The following is a 16,075-nucleotide window of genomic DNA, read 5'->3' as shown; positions in this document are numbered from 1 at the left end:
TGATCAAATATTACTCCGAGGTTTCTTACGGTAGTGCTAGAGGCCAGAGCAATGCCATCTAGAGAAACTATGTCATCAGATAAAGAGTCTCTGAGTTGTTTGGGGCCAAGAACAATAACTTCAGTTTTGTCTGAATTTAACATCATTAATTATTATTATTATTATTATTATTATTAATGCCATCATTAATAGATTGTGGCAAGTCCTATTCTGGTGTGTTCTCCCAGTCCCAAGTATGATGTCTGCTTTTTCAGAGCTAAGCTAATTTTTCAAATTAAAGTTCGTACAATTGAACAAAATCCCTGGCAACAACTTAAACTTTATAAGCTACTGCGGGGTTAGTGAACTAGCTTGCTCAGGAGGTTGGTTTAACTACCAAGTAAGCTTGCCCTAAAATATTAGCAAGTTAGATGCTAACTCTCAAGGTTATGCTAACAAGTAAGCTTGCCAATAGGCTAGAATATTATTGAGTTAGCTCGCTAAATAGGTAGGCTATGCTAACGAGTAGGGTTGCAAGTAGGCTATAAATAATAATATTTAGTTTTTAATAGGCTATAAAAAAGGAGGGAAATGTGTTAATTGTAGGTATTAGCAACTGAAAAATTATATTATCCACACTCTTTGTGAACAATATTTTTGCTTATTGGCAAGTTTACTCGTTAGCATAGCCTTCCTAGTTAGCAAGCTTACGCTCTAATATTCTAGTCTATGGGCAAGCTTAATTGTTAGTGTAGCCAACCTACTTCGGAAGCTAACTCATTAAACCTGCCGTAGCTTGGTTATCGTTTACTGTTACTGCGGATTTTGTTCAATTGTACTAACTTCATTTTGGAAAACTTTTTTTGCATGTAGCTATGAGAATGTTTGGGCCGTTGATTAAGTAGTTCATCGTCTTAAATTTAGGGTCATATGACAATATGACCTCCAAAGCCTACAATCTGCCCAATTTTTCTCTTATTCTCTCCTTAATTGTAACGGTTGCATCATTAAACAAATCAAAAGTTATGATAAACAAACTGCGTAAAGTAGATATGTTGTTTTAGAAAAATCCACTTTGTATCAAAACACTGAACCTAAAAAGTATCACCAATTAATTGGTACAAATTTGTTTTTCTATCCATTACAAATGTTAGATTAAATATGAAATATCACAAACAACATCTCATAAACCCATTAAGATGATAAATACAGTGGAATTTATGTGCAATGTAGCCATTATTCTCTGGCTACGTAACATGCAACAGAAACTGCTAATTATAATAATTATTCACACGGAGTCTGAAGTTTTGGTTTCTGGCTGGACCCCAAAGCAGAGACAGACGCAGGTGTATGAAAACAAGAGTTTATTTAGTGGAGGCAGGGTGCTGGCTGGCTAGAAGGTTGTTCACCAGCGTAGAGAGCTGGATCTCTGGAGACAATACAAAGGCTGAGCACATGGAAAACAGGGCAAAAACATAAGTGAGCACACAAATGCAAAAAATCACTACTGAAGCAACACTGGAAAAGAGTACACTTGGCATTACCAAAAACGGACAGAATTATCTGGCAGAGTAGCGGAGTGAAGACCAGATAAATGTAGGCAGGTTGATGAGCTGAGTGGACACAGGTGTGCCTCGTCAGATGCAGTAGAAAGAACCAGCCACGCCCCCTGCCACACACACACACACCTGCCAGGATCAGAAACAGAAAGGGAAGGGGGAAAGGAGAACACATAAAAATCGCTAAACAGAATCATCACAGAGTCAGAGTTCAGATACATTTATTGGTTATTTTTTGAACAATTGCTGTAAAGCATAAGGAACACATTCTTCAATTACATCAAAACATGGTGCAATCACTGTGATGGGGCACAATTGTCAGTTGTCATGGGTTTCCACAGAATAAATCCGCTCCATTTCAAACAGGTGTGATTGGGTATGAGGTACCTGCAGAACCTGGTTTTGACCAGCAACCAAGGATGAAGTTATAGTTACCCTAAAATATGACAGAGGTGCTATCAAAGTACGAGAAAGCAGAGAAATTGCTGACAAACTGGCAACTGGTGAGTAAAAAGAAAAGTTTGACACATTAATACCATTACAAATTTGGATGGCAATTATTTAATGAGATCTGTTTTTCCAGATAACCAGTACGCCTCTGACATACTGGAACAAGTAAGGAAACTTTCAGGGTAAATTCTCTTTTGATTATGCCAAACTTGAATATTTAAATGCATGTGAAAAAGTCTTTGCAATTTTCTGGCTCTCTTTCTCTGCAGTAAACCCACAATCGATCAGTGCTGTCACCCAACCTCCTGTCCTCACCCAGAGCCACACTCCCCGGCCCAGAGTTCCCACCACCCCCAGTCACATTCAAACTAACCAGCCAGCAGCTACATTCACCTGGTGCACCATTCCTGAAACAAACATTTTACCAGAGTCATCCTCCTCAGATGGTTTGCTCCCATTTCCATCCTCACAGCCAGAATGCCACGAATCCCACACAGGTACAGTGACTGTTGGTTTATAATCGAAATATTAGAATAAATGTGTCCTTTTTTTGTAGTAATACTGCAATGTTTTTTACAGAATGCCAAAACAAGACAACATTATTACTACTTGAGCTGACCAGGACGTATCAAACCTGTACAACTGGAACAAAACAAGATTTTACAAGAGACTGGAAGAAGCCCTTTCGTGCCAAAGGATGTACCTTCACAAATGAAAAAGTAAGGAAAAAACTGGGTAACATGCTGACCACATACAAAAGGGCTAAAGACAGATCTTGGGCAACAGGAGGCGACACTTGTGCATCTCTTATTTTGACTGAAATGAAATATTTTGTGGCTCCAGGGTGGGGAGTGCACCACCAGGCACCATCATTTCCACACCAGTCTTTCCCAGTCAATCTCCATCATCTGAACTCAGTCGGTCTTCAACTCCTGAACAATGTGACACAGACAATCAGCAGCCTGACCACTGATACTCCGAGGTCTCCTGCTGATTTCGCCTGGGGTCTTATCACGAGCTGCCACTTGGAGGCACAGCAGAAGTCTTGATGGTGTAGAGGCACTTCAATCAAAAGGTAACTCGCATAATGTTGTAGAACATTGTGAAATATGTAGGCTAGTATTTGATCTCTGATAACCTTGGCAATTGATCTGAGGTGCCTCACATCACCCTGTGGCATACTGCTCACCAGCTTACAAACATTTGTAAAGAATATCTAATGAAAAGGGTATGAATGTAAAGATGCACCCTGTCTTTAAATGAGTGCACAAATCCTGTCTCTGTAATGAGAAGCACCTTGATAGTTGGGCTGTGGTGGGTGTACGTCATCAATGTCCTCTCTGACTTGATGAAGAAGACCTTGCTCCTCTTCATCAAGTTGGTGACCAGGATCCAAACAGATATTATGGAGAATGCAGCATGTTGTGACAGTTGCACTGATACGTGCCACTGTTTTCATGTGCAGACACTTGAGCCTCCAAAACTTGGATTTAATGATTCTAAAAGCATGCAATTGCCACACGAGCTGCGTTCACCTTCCTGTTGAATTACCTCTGCCTGGCCGTGCCCATTGTCCCTGTAGGGCTTCATTAGATGTTGTAATAGTGGGTAAGCTGAATCGCCAATGATGTGCATTCCCTCTGGGACCAGGGCCTGGGGATCTTCTTCCAATAGCCAACATCTGTGGTGCAAAATGGTCTCGCATCATGCCAACTGCCGTGGTGACCCACATTAACATGGCAAAAACACCGCTCACCATCACAGAGGCTGGTGAGGATGACTAAATAGAATTGTTTCCTGTTGTAATAGGCTATGGGATTGTTGCAATGGGGTTTTATGATGGGAAGTGCTTCTCCTGTGGGCCATGAAATGTGATGTGACAGATGTGTTGACCAAGGGACAAAACTGATGGCGATTGGTTGACATTGTAGATTTAGAGATGTTGAATCTGTCTGCCACACCTATATGATGCTTGGTTGGAGTCTATAGACAGGCAAGAACACTGTTTGACACAGGTAATTTGGTTTACTGCAGATGGTCCCAATTTGGTCATCAGGTCCTGGTTAACAGAAGAGAAAATTATCCAACTAACATGCAGCTATCAGTGATAATACTTCGGTCTTGACATGCTTTAGTTAAGCCTACCTCCACTTGTCCTCTTGAATCTCTGAAATGTGTTTGAAGTCCGTCACACTGTACAAGGGGACAACAAAGATAATGTGTATTATTCTATACAGAACTCATTGGGCTTGCAGAGAACAGCTTTTAAATGAATATCATTGCTGACCAAAGAGAACCATGTAGGCCTCTCTCCACGATGGCACCTTTACATGAAGTAATAAAAATACCTTGTTTTCAACTTTGTCACGTGCCAGTTCAAGGAGGACCCAAATGCAAACTGACAGGTTGAATTTTTAACAAAAAGCGAGCTTTAATGCAGCCGATAGAAAACATCCAATACAGGCAAGCAACTGAAAGTCCAAATGAAACAGAACAAAAAACTAAACTGAAAACCAACCTGGATAATATGATGAACTGAAATCCAAACAGAACACCAGGTAGGAAGCGGCGCAGGGGCTGTAACCATGCACACAGGGGTGAGCACAGGAATAACACAGACTAACTGACCAAGAACAAAGGGAAACGCACAGAAAACTAATCACAAGAATGAGACACAGCAGGAGGAGGAGGACACGAGCAAAAGGAGGGAAATGGGGACTGGCTAACAACAAGGGTGGAGCAAACAAGAATAATACAAAACAGGTGTGAAGGGAAGACTCTGGGAACAGGGAAGGACTAACGAGACAGGTGTGACAGATAACAGGCGGGAAAACACACAAAGACAGGAAGTAAAACCAGACATGACACATGAGGAGAAAATCTACAAAATAAAACAGGAAACAGATTAAACATAAATGAATAACATGAAACAAGGAACACAAACAGAAAACTCCAAAACAAAGTCCATAGGATAACAGAATATAAACAAACTCAGGATCCTGACACCCCTGACAATAAAGTTGCCACATAATTCAATCTTTTTTTTTAAGTGTTTTAATTTGCCTTAAATGTAGGAGACTTTCTAAACCTGTTACCTGATAACTTGACAAAATGTAGTTTTCAACATGCGGCGACCACAAAAAATACAAAGCACTGGGCTAAATGAACTGTAACAGTGGCCATGAGCTCTGGTTTGTTTGAAATATTTAGACAAAACAAATCACCTTCTCTGTTCAAGTCGAGCTTCGTGGAAAAAGTAACTCCAATGCTTCAATTCCATCCGCTATGATGAATGCGTATGCAATGTCTTCAGCCATACTGAAAGGTATCCGACTGTCTGAAAAACTAAAAGTAGCCTACAGGTGTGTTTAACAGGATGGAAACTGTCCGACTTGACTGCAGCCTTTTGTCACCACCATTAATCTCGAATGAGCCTAGTGTAAGCATGTAGTGCTAGTGAATGCAGCCCCAGGCCTGTCTCCTCCCCAAACCACACCCCTAATCAGTGCCAGGTTGTATAAGGCCCTTGGTGACTGTGCTCATTCTTTTGGCTCCTGTCCTCTTTCCTGCTGCAGCTGGTTGTTTGTAACAGGCATGTAGTTAAACTTGTCTTGGACAAGTCAGCTCTTTTAACTCTGTACACTCAGTTGCTTGTTTTGTTTGTAACAGCTTTAATATGATCTGTTATCTGAGCAAAATGCATGTTGAAACCCTACCATCCTGCCTATGAGTGATCCTGTGTTTATGCCCCATATCAGAGGGGGTGAGTAGGGTCCCAATGCAAATATTTGTACAGTTTGCATGCAGCGTCTTTCAAAATAAATGTACTATGTTAATACAACTCTGCAAAGTGAATTTTCTTTTCCATCAAGAACAAACGCATTTGGTTACATTTTGCCAACACGTACATGTAGTTGGGTTTAGAAAAAATGGGAGGCTAAGGAAGGGGATATACCCCCTCCCCTTTTTTTAATTATCTGAATACATAAAATATAAATTAATGCATATATAATCAAATCTGAATAAATACTGAAACCAAACTTCACATCACTGTTGAAGATCATTTAATAGGATTTGGAATGATGAAATAAACTACCAGTATGCCTTAGAGTTGATTATTAAACTATAGAAATTGTTTATTTGCCCCATATATTTGTCTGCAATTATTTTTGTATAAGCTCTTTTGCTTTCAGTGAAGCAAAGTGCCATCTTGTTGGAAGGCTCATTAATTTAAGATGTAAAGTTTTTTCTGTGCTCTACAAGATGCTCTTAATCTAAGATCCTGAGATTGATTGCTAATGTCTCCGCCCACATACCGGAAACTCACGGTAATTATTTACCTCATTAGACATAAATTTACTCTCGTTTTTATGAGAGTTAAACTTGACTGGAAATACTTGTCAACATGTCAAAAAGTTTTCAGGAGGGTTTGTGTGACATTTTGAGATAATTAGATATAGATTGTGTCGAGTGTAGTAAAATGTGTGTGAGTAAAGTCCCCACTTTGTAGCATATACCGACCCGTAGCTGGGCCCAGTGTCGCCGCCATTTTGTGCAAGCTGAATTCCATGTACACATATTGTGGTATATTTAGCTCTGTTATTGGTATTAGTAATATGTTTTCATGCTCTTTGAGACTTTTTTAAGAGTTAATTGAGATAAAGGTGTTTTATTGAGCAGTGTATGAGAAAGCAGGGATTTTGTCTTGGGTAAACACTAACAGGCTACTGTGTATATTGTAGCTGTAAAAGTGTTGTGTACTGTTAGAAACATTTTTCCCGTACTTCTTCATAAATTATGTTTTTGTAAAGCATTAATTTAAAAAGTTGTCACTGAGGAAACATCACTTCACTTTAGTGGTTTTTATTAGTCTTTTCAGGAGCAGCAGGAGGACATGCTCATTAAACACATCAAGAATGGGCATGCGCGGAATGAGATTATGACGTCATCATGCGCGGAATGAGATGGAACCCCCAGAATGGAACAGAACCCACCAAAGCAAAGAAATTCTAGAACACAGTCTCAGCATGATATATGTAGAAGTAACCTTAAATTGTAGACAGACAGAGACTAGTCGACAGAGCAGGAGCGTTGGACCTACAAGAAACTCGACCTCTCGACAAACTGAAAACCGACTGACATAAAATTCAGTTTTATTGGCAAATCTTAGCGATAAAGGTAAGTCACTGTTTCTATCAAACAAAATGGTGGACTCACAAATGCAGACTGAGACTAAATCCAAAGTTCAGGGTTTTTAATCCAGTCAGGGTCGGTAAACAAAAGGTGGTAGAGGTAACCAAATCAACAGGCACAAACTCACTGGTCTGAATACGAAAAAAGGTCAATCTCACGAGGCATACACACTAAGAGGAACAGCAGACAGCTCACACGAAGGACAAGACAATCTAGCAGAGAACAAGGGGACACAGATTTATGTACACTCTGACAGGGGAGATAATGAGACACAGGTGAAAGCAATCAGACATTCAGGGTGGCGGGAAACTTGACAGGACATGGGGAGACATACAACAGACTTTCAAAACAAGAGAGGAAACAGAACATCACATTCAAACCCTGACAGTTTCTCCCTCATGTAAAGACATCAAACTTTCATGGTGGATAGAGTTAAAAATATTTTGTTGGAATGAAAATTGGGTTGACAATATTTGTAATGTTTAACAACATTAGAATTTCACGTTAGGACATTTTGCGGATATTGGGTTTGTTCTCCATATCTCTGGAGTAAATGATATTCTGTGTGAGAGATGTTTGGACGATGTTGGATTTTGGTTACTTAACATGATTTAAAACCAACAAAACAATGTTATCTGTCGTCAGTATTGTACGTCAAATTGAAGTTGGCATTAAACCAAGAACCAACTGTGCTCTCTCGTCTCTCTCATTGTTAATTTTTACTACAGTCATTCTGCTGTGCTGTGCTACTAACCAGTTAAAAGAAAAGTCCTCATTGTCATTTTACAGCCTTGTTATATTAATCTTTTTATAAAAATTTTAACTTGTATGTCGACAACGTGAATGTTTCCCTGTGGTTTCACAGATGATATTAAATAAGGATATTTTTCAAGGTATTGCATCAAAGTTAGAAATTCCAGTATCATGACAGCACTGACACAAATGTAGCTCACCTTCGTCGGTAAGCTTTCAGAAAACTCTGTGTCCGTATACGTTTGTATCGTTGATCATAAGTGAGCCTTAACACCAGTGTTGGGGGTGACGCTTTACAAAAGTAACACATAACAGTAATGTATTATGTTTTAGTAGTAACAAAGTAATATAACGTGTTACTAACAGAATTATGGGTAATATTATTACACTTACAGTGTCATGTAATGCGTTACCACCCAAAATAAACTGCTTATTGTTTTAATTTTTCACTCAACCACACTGATCTACACGGCTCCACTTCCACCAGTGCGCCACCAGAAAAAAGCATCCCCCAAAGGTTGTTGTGTGTTGTTATGTCACTACAATACAGTCCATGGTCACTACAGACTACATCATAGAAGGGTGCTGGTGATCAGCACATCTGGGTCATGCTGTACTGTGCGTTATCATCTTCAGTGCGTTTCCAATAATATAACGATGTACAACATATCAAATGCCTGAAAGCAGAGGGGATAAGGAGCTGAGAATCTTCACCGACATAATGTAAATGTAGTGTAATAAGTAACTTATAACTCGACACAAAGAGGGATATTGTAAAGTTATTGATTCCTTTCAAATGAAGGTAACTTGTAATATGTAATACATTACATTTTGAGAGTAACTTGCCCAACACTGCTGAACACTGAGCTGTTTAACTTGAGATGATGACCTGTTTTTCTCTCTCTCTTTAAGAAAACCAGTTCATGATGGAACGGACTTCAGATTTGTTTAGTTGCGAAGAAGGAGACCCGTTCTACAGGAAATATGAAGTGCTGACACTTCTGAGACAGGGACGCTATGGAACGATGTACAAATGTTTCAACAAGGACACCAAGGAGACTTGTGCAGTGAAGTTCCGTAAACGATTCAGCGCACCCACCAATGAAGTAGGTCCCTTTATTCATTGGCATTTATTCTGCTTTCATCTAAATATCCGAAATGGTTTCCCTGCCTGTAGTGCTTGTGATTGTGTCAGCTGTGTGTCAACAACTAAGCATCAAACTTGTCATTCATTTTGTCATCTTCAGTTGGAAATACTGAAATACATGCAGACGAAGAACCTGGATGAGTGCAATATCGTCAGGTTCATTGAGTCACACAAAATATGGCAGGGCACATGTGCTATTGTCTATGAGACGCTGGATGTGACTCTGAGTGACTGCATACAAGACTGTAGGCCCCTGAATTTACGTGATGTCAGGAGTGTGGTCCAACAGGTATGATACAGTAACATCAGACACAACACTAAAGTCAAAGAGCTGTCAGTCTTCCTTCATTCGCTAACTGTCCTCAACGATCTCTGTGATTTCAGCTGGCCACAGCATTAAATGCCCTGAAGGCCATGGAACTCATCCACGCAAATATTAAGTTATCCAACATCATGGTGGTGGATCGAACAGCGCAGCCCCTCAGGGTGAAGCTCATCGACTTCACATTGGCTTTTCCAACTTGTAGGGCTGATGAGGAGAGGAACAAGACTCATCAAGCTATGGGCTACAGGTGAATTACAACGAGACATGAATCATGATGCTACTAGTTTGTAGGAGATTTCTGCCATCTGTTCAAATATGACAGTGTTCCTCATTCTGTGTTTGTTTGTTTCATATTCAGGGCTCCAGAAATTTTTTTGGGATTGCCGTTTTCAGAGGCCATTGACATGTGGTCTTTAGGAGCTGTGATGTTGGCACTGGTTTGTGGTTATGGGCCCCTCTGGACATCAAGTAAATATGAAACAGTAAGTCATTGACTGCTTCCTTTTATCTCTCCTCTTTAAAGATCTAATGCTGCTGCACTGATATACTCTTCACTTTGTTACCTAAAGAATGATTAGCTCTTGATCTGTAAAAGTACTCTGTGGAGTTTTCTTTAGGGCTGGGTTAAAATAATTTAAGTTAGTTAAAATAATCATCCGATTCAAATCAATCTTCATTTGAATGACCTGATACTGATCCATAAAATCCAAGATTTATCTTTTTGTATACGCTTTGTCCCACAGATGTGTGAAGCTTTAACCCCATTATTCTCGCCAGTAGTAAATGGGCGGCTGCGGGCTGTAGTCTTGAGAAGCTCCAATGTTAGTGGAGATAACTTGAGTTGACGATAGCTACGCTTCTTACTGTCAGTGCAGTAGTTTGCAGTTTATAATAAATGTTATAGTGACTATGGGAAAGCTTCCAGCCATAAAGAGATAAGTAGCATACTGTTGCATATGTTGATGTGACTTAATGTGTTTTCTCTCCAGATCAGACGGATAGTGGAATGGCTGGGTGCACCTCCAGACCATCTTTTGGACGTTGGCATGAAGACGGAAAAATACTTTTTAAGAGAAGACTCTGGCCACTGGAGATTGAAGGTGCGACAAACCAAGATTCATCTCATCCATAAGATTCTCTTTTGTAATTAAGATTTGACATTTTTCGCAATGTAATCAGTTAACGTGATTAAGAGGAAATGCACTTTGACTTTCTTTCAGACACATTATGAGCACTGCATAGAAGTCATAGTTCCCAAGATCTGCGTGCTGTTGAATTCCCAGGATGGACGCCATTTGGAAAACGTAGGTCTTAAATAGATTGCGCTGTAGCTACTAATGATGGACTTTAATCATTTTTATTTTAATGAATCAGAAAGTTTACTTCACTGCTTGTGCTTTTGCCGTTTGTTTGCTACATTAGTTGCTACAGAAGAACATAAATACGGTGGAGGAGGATGAAAAGAGTCAATGCATCGACCTGGTGAAGGCAATGCTTCGGGTGGATCCCAATGAAAGGATCACCCCCACTGATGTCCTTGCCCATCCGTTTATAACAAGGGGCACCCTCCACATAGGAAGGAAAGAGGAAGGAAGAGAAAACGTGGAAGAGGAATCGGAGTCCAAAACCTTGTAAGAAAATATCCTCACTGTAGCTTTTTAAACTAATTATGATCATTAATGAACATTTCTACAAATCTGTGCTGTTAACTGGACTTGTGATATCTAGAATGTTATTTATTTTTAAAGTATTTGTGCCATCAAATAACTGCATCTGTCTCCATTTCACAGGACAACTGGACCCTTTGAAATACCTCCTGGTGTCATACTTGTCAAGCCATCACCAACAACTTGTATCCTGACTTTAGACGGATTGGAGTCCAAGACTTTGTAAGAAAACTTCCACATTGTAGCTCTTTAAATTAATTATGGTGCTCAATGAACTTTTACACAAATCAGTGCTAATAGCTGGATCTGTTATTTAATAATGAACTATTTGTGGCTTCAAATTTAACAGCACAAATGAGACCCCTGGGACACCTTCAGCACCACCAAGTGTTCCCTTCGTCCAGGCTCCATGTGAATCCTCTGGAGCACCGTCAGCATATGAAGAATGGTAAGACTATTTCCTCTCCCCTCGTCAGCCATGTCTGTTTTTTAAAACAATAAATAATGGATGAGTTCCTAGTCAGCTGTGTGTTGAACTGTATGTGTATTTATTCCACAGCTCAAGTGTCACCAGTGGATTTCATGGATCAGCGTCAGAGACATCACCCCCAGGTGTGAGCTTGGTGCAGCCTGCACCAGCTGAATGCTGCCTGCAGGGGGAAGAGGACAGCAGGCAGAGTGATTCTTGGTGAGACGACTTTCTTTGGACATGTCAGTCGTCAGATATGGGAGACAATAGGGAATAATATATTAACTGTTTGTGTGTGTTTAGCCCGGTGGACTGTCTGGAGAACGTCTCTGAAAATGGACCAGTGGAGCCCTCTAGCCTTTTAGCGACGGACTGTAACGTCGAACAGGAACTCACTGCCACAACATCTGGTAGGAAATACTAACCTCCACTTGTGTTTGTATTGTTAAGGTTTTTCACATTGTTGTTTATTCTTCCGACGATATCTGAGGCATTTTCATGTCCATTTGATTTTCAGACGACACAGCGCCTGAAGAGACGCAGCAGAAGAAGAAGAAGAAGAAGAAGAGGAAAAACTGCTTCAAGCGCTTCTTAGCCTGGACTAAGAGGACATTCTGCTGCTGTCTGACTGTCAACATTGAAGAGGACTGAATTATGCTATGAAGGTTTTCCAGCACAACACCTTGCTGGATGGATTTCACACAGGAAATGTACGGAGTATGCATGTGATATGGTACGCTCTGTTGATAGACCTGTGGGAAATCAGTGTCAGCTGTCTGGTGTTGTGCTGTAAAAACTTGGGTAACACTTTACTTGAAGGAGTGTGCATAAGACTGACATGACAGCATCATGAACATGAAGGAGTCTTTCTGTCAAATATGTCATTGTGAATGTGAAATGAATTGTTTTAAATGTCTCTGTTGTGACAACTTGACATTAAACAAAACTTTGCATTCAAAATGACATAACTGACCAAATGACACTCAGTGATGAGGTTGTAGGTCATGGTTATGTTGGTGTCATGTCAGTCTTATGCACACCTCTTCAAGTAAAGTGGTACCAAACCTTCATAGTCATTGAGGGCAGCACGGTGGTTCAGTGTTCAGCACTGTGGCCTCACAGAGAGCTCCTGACATCTGTTCTCTCTGTGTGGAGTTTGCATGCTCTCCCCGTGTCAGCGTGGGTTTTCTCCGGGTGATCCGGTTTCCTCCCACTGTCCACAAAACATGCAGATTAATTGGTGACTACAAATTGACACTTAATTCGATCTAATTTGGCAAAATCTAATCAATCGATCAATAAACAATTAGAGATAAAATTACAAATCTGTGTCATGACTTGTAAATGAATGAGGGGAAACACTAATATATTCTTCTGTATACCTGTCATTTAGTGCCAGGAATCATTTTAATGTAGACAAGGTTTTGTATAGAATCATTTTATCATGTTATCACACTTCATGTATTAAGGGGTAATTCCTGAACTGATTTTTTTTTTTTTCAACATCAGTAATATTAGACCAAAAAACAGTAGTAAAACACATTTATTTAAAGTATGATGAGTTGAGAAACACAAAATATTGACGTGAATAAAGTTACATACAGTATTTAAATAACTGATGCATTATAAGTGGATATGTTACAAGTATCAGCTGCAAAACAAAATTGTCGAGGCTTTGACAGAGGTGGGAGTATGTCGCACGTGCAAGTCACAAGGAAGTCCCATCTCACTATATCGAGTTCCTGCTATAAGTCAAGCCAGGTAATCGCTCAGGTCAAATATTTTTGTACAAGGTAAAAAGATCAAAGTAGTACAAGAATCTAAATAATTAGGAATTATACCACACGTCTTATTGCATAACAAGCTGGGCCACGGCCTGTAAAACAACTCTAAAGCCAGTTAAAACAGTCTATAAACAGGCTTTAAAAGTATTGGATAAAAAACCTAAATCGTTCCACCATTGCCAGATATTAAAGAAACATGAATGTCTAAATTGGGACAACATAGTAAAATACAGCGACTCTGTGTTAGTTTATAAAATTTTCCACGGTCAAGCTCCACCTCCACTACAAGACTTTCTCAATAAGAACTCAAACAGGTCATCCAGAGCAGGCTCTGGAGGTGACTGTGTTATACCATTCAGGAAAAGTGCCTTCGGACAAGCAGTATTCTCTTACCGTGCATCCCAGATCTGGAACACAATACCAAGTACTTTACATGAACTTCCAACTCTCACCTCCTTTACCAAACATCTCAAAGCATGGCTACTGGAAAGGACAGGACTGTGATCATTTATTATGTTTAAATTGTTTGTATTGCTTATTTGTCTATGAGGCAAATTGTTGGGACACCATTGTCAATTTTATGCAGTAGTGCGTGCATAATAGACTTATGTATGCTAATTTTGTGCAATATTTAGACACACCTGCAATTGTGTGCCATGGGCATCGTGCAATTCAATCTAGCAGTTTACTATTTGGTGCAGTTTGAGCAATGTGCAATATAACAAGTACTTAAACAAGCAGACACTTTAGCACTTGGCACTCTTGCACTCGACACTTTAGCACTCGTCACTTTAACTAGCACTCAGGCACTTTATAAATTGATACGGTCTCCCAGCTCTTGGTCTACCATGTCTCTGTGTATGTTGTTTTGCTTGTCTTACTCTGTTTTACTTAGATTATTTTCTTATTGTTGGCATTGTTGCCTTCTCTGTGTTTAACATCAACCTGCCATGGGACTGGAGACGGAAATTAGCCACCTGGCTATAATCTCATGTATTTACAAGTGATTGTTTATTAATACATATTGTCCCATTTAAAAAAATAAATAAATCAAATCAAACAAGTCACAAGAAGTCATTCAAACTCATCAAGATAAACTGCGCCCAGTGGTGGAATATTAATACATTTACTCAGGTACTGAAAGTCAAATCTGAGTCTTTCATACTGTTCTCTGCTCTACATTTTAGAGGGAAATATTGTACTTTTTAGTCCATTACATTTATCTGACAGCTTTAGTTACTTATTACTTTAACTCATTAATCAATCAATCAATTTTATTTATAAAGCCCAATATCACAAATCACAATTTGCCTCACAGGGCTTTACAGCATACGACATCCCTCTGTCCTTATGACCCTCGCAGCGGATAAAGACCCCTTTAACGGGGAAAAAAACGGTAGAAACCTCAGGAAGAGCAACTGAGGAGGGATCCCTCTTAAACCTCAGGAAGAGCAACTGAGGAGGGATCCCTCTTCCAGGACGGACAGACGTGCAATTAATGATTTATTTTGAATTTAGTTTGGGGAAAAACCAAAGGCAGCCCCTTCATGTTCAGAGGAGCACTGTATTTTACATGCAGTTTACATCTAATGTGAAAACAGCTATTTAATTTGTATCATTGGAGAATCCATAATTCATTTGCATTTAAAAACAAAACAAAACAAAATAGCACAGTTGTCTCGTGTTTCATTTTATACCAAAAACATAGTGAGGAAAGCATTAGCATTGTCCAAACAGAGAGTTCTGTACGATTGCTATGAATTATGTATGTTAATGTGTCCAATATCAAGTATCTGCAAGTGGATGTAACATAAAAGCGACAGTAAGACACACTGTTGCTAAAATATATATATACACCTAAAACTGTGTGTGTCCTTCATAATTTGTAACTAGGGTGTAATAGGGCCCCTCATAATAGCGTGCACTGGGGCCCACTGTAACTGCCTTACGCCACTGTAGAGAACACTAACAGTGTCTCATGTTTGCACTCTAGTCCCAAGTCAAGTCTCAATTCCTAAAAGTTTTGACTGAAAACAAGTCATATTAAATATTTCACCAGATGTAATGCCATTTTGATAGCAGTATTACAAAAATCATTAATGCTGTTGCGTCTCCATGTGTTTTTTTCAACCCACACATTTTGCATCCTGCAATAGAGTTTTTGTACACAAATGAAATGATGTTTGGTATCATTTTGATCTGGCACTCAGCAATGTTATGTTTCAGTAACATTTTCCACGGCTCTCTCCTGCAACTTGATTGGATGCTGTCGGATTGGTTCAAACAAAGTGGATCTGGGGAATTAGGTATGGACCTGCTGGGAATGAAGAGTGTTAACTTTGATTCTGGAAATAAAGGGAACTGAATTTATTTGTGGCACACTTAACATGCTTTTTAATCTTTAGATTTGGGGGAAGGTATCAAGTATTTTCAAGTCAAGCAAAAGTAATTTGGTGTTACGGTTGAGCTTCATGTCTTCATTTTGTTGAGACTTAGTCATCAACTTTGTGTCTGACTTGAGTTAAAGTCACGTGACTCCAGTCCACACCTCCACTATTCCTCAGTCTACATTGCTTTGGTGTGAGTTGCAGAGTGTTGGAGATATCAGCTGTTGAGTTGTCTGCCTTTGTAAATTAAATGGCACTCAGCTTGTGACGCTCAAAGTGCCAAAATCATGACCCAGTTGTACAAGATCATCCACAGACTTTGTGAGCAGTTTCATGTGGGAACTATTTTCTTTCTACCAAGC

General features: G+C 39.6%; 1 protein-coding gene across 1 annotated transcript; it reads left to right on the top strand.

Annotated features, from left to right (window-relative positions):
- Positions 1–6,960: 6,960 nt before the first annotated feature.
- On the top strand, positions 6,961–12,865 carry LOC126401027 (homeodomain-interacting protein kinase 2-like). Its single transcript, XM_050062064.1, has 13 exons — positions 6,961–7,166; positions 8,847–9,040; positions 9,182–9,370; positions 9,466–9,653; positions 9,765–9,888; positions 10,396–10,506; positions 10,627–10,710; positions 10,829–11,037; positions 11,197–11,295; positions 11,423–11,521; positions 11,633–11,761; positions 11,846–11,952; positions 12,060–12,865. Exons 2-13 carry the CDS (start codon positions 8,858–8,860, stop codon positions 12,191–12,193), a joined length of 1,656 nt encoding a protein of 551 aa, XP_049918021.1. The 5' UTR covers positions 6,961–7,166; positions 8,847–8,857; the 3' UTR covers positions 12,194–12,865.
- The last annotated feature ends 3,210 nt before the right edge of the window (positions 12,866–16,075 follow it).

This window comes from Epinephelus moara, chromosome 14, assembly GCF_006386435.1.
Source record: "Epinephelus moara isolate mb chromosome 14, YSFRI_EMoa_1.0, whole genome shotgun sequence".
NCBI classification, from domain to species: domain Eukaryota; kingdom Metazoa; phylum Chordata; class Actinopteri; order Perciformes; family Serranidae; genus Epinephelus; species Epinephelus moara.
This window is presented reverse-complemented; position numbering and strand designations above follow the sequence as displayed.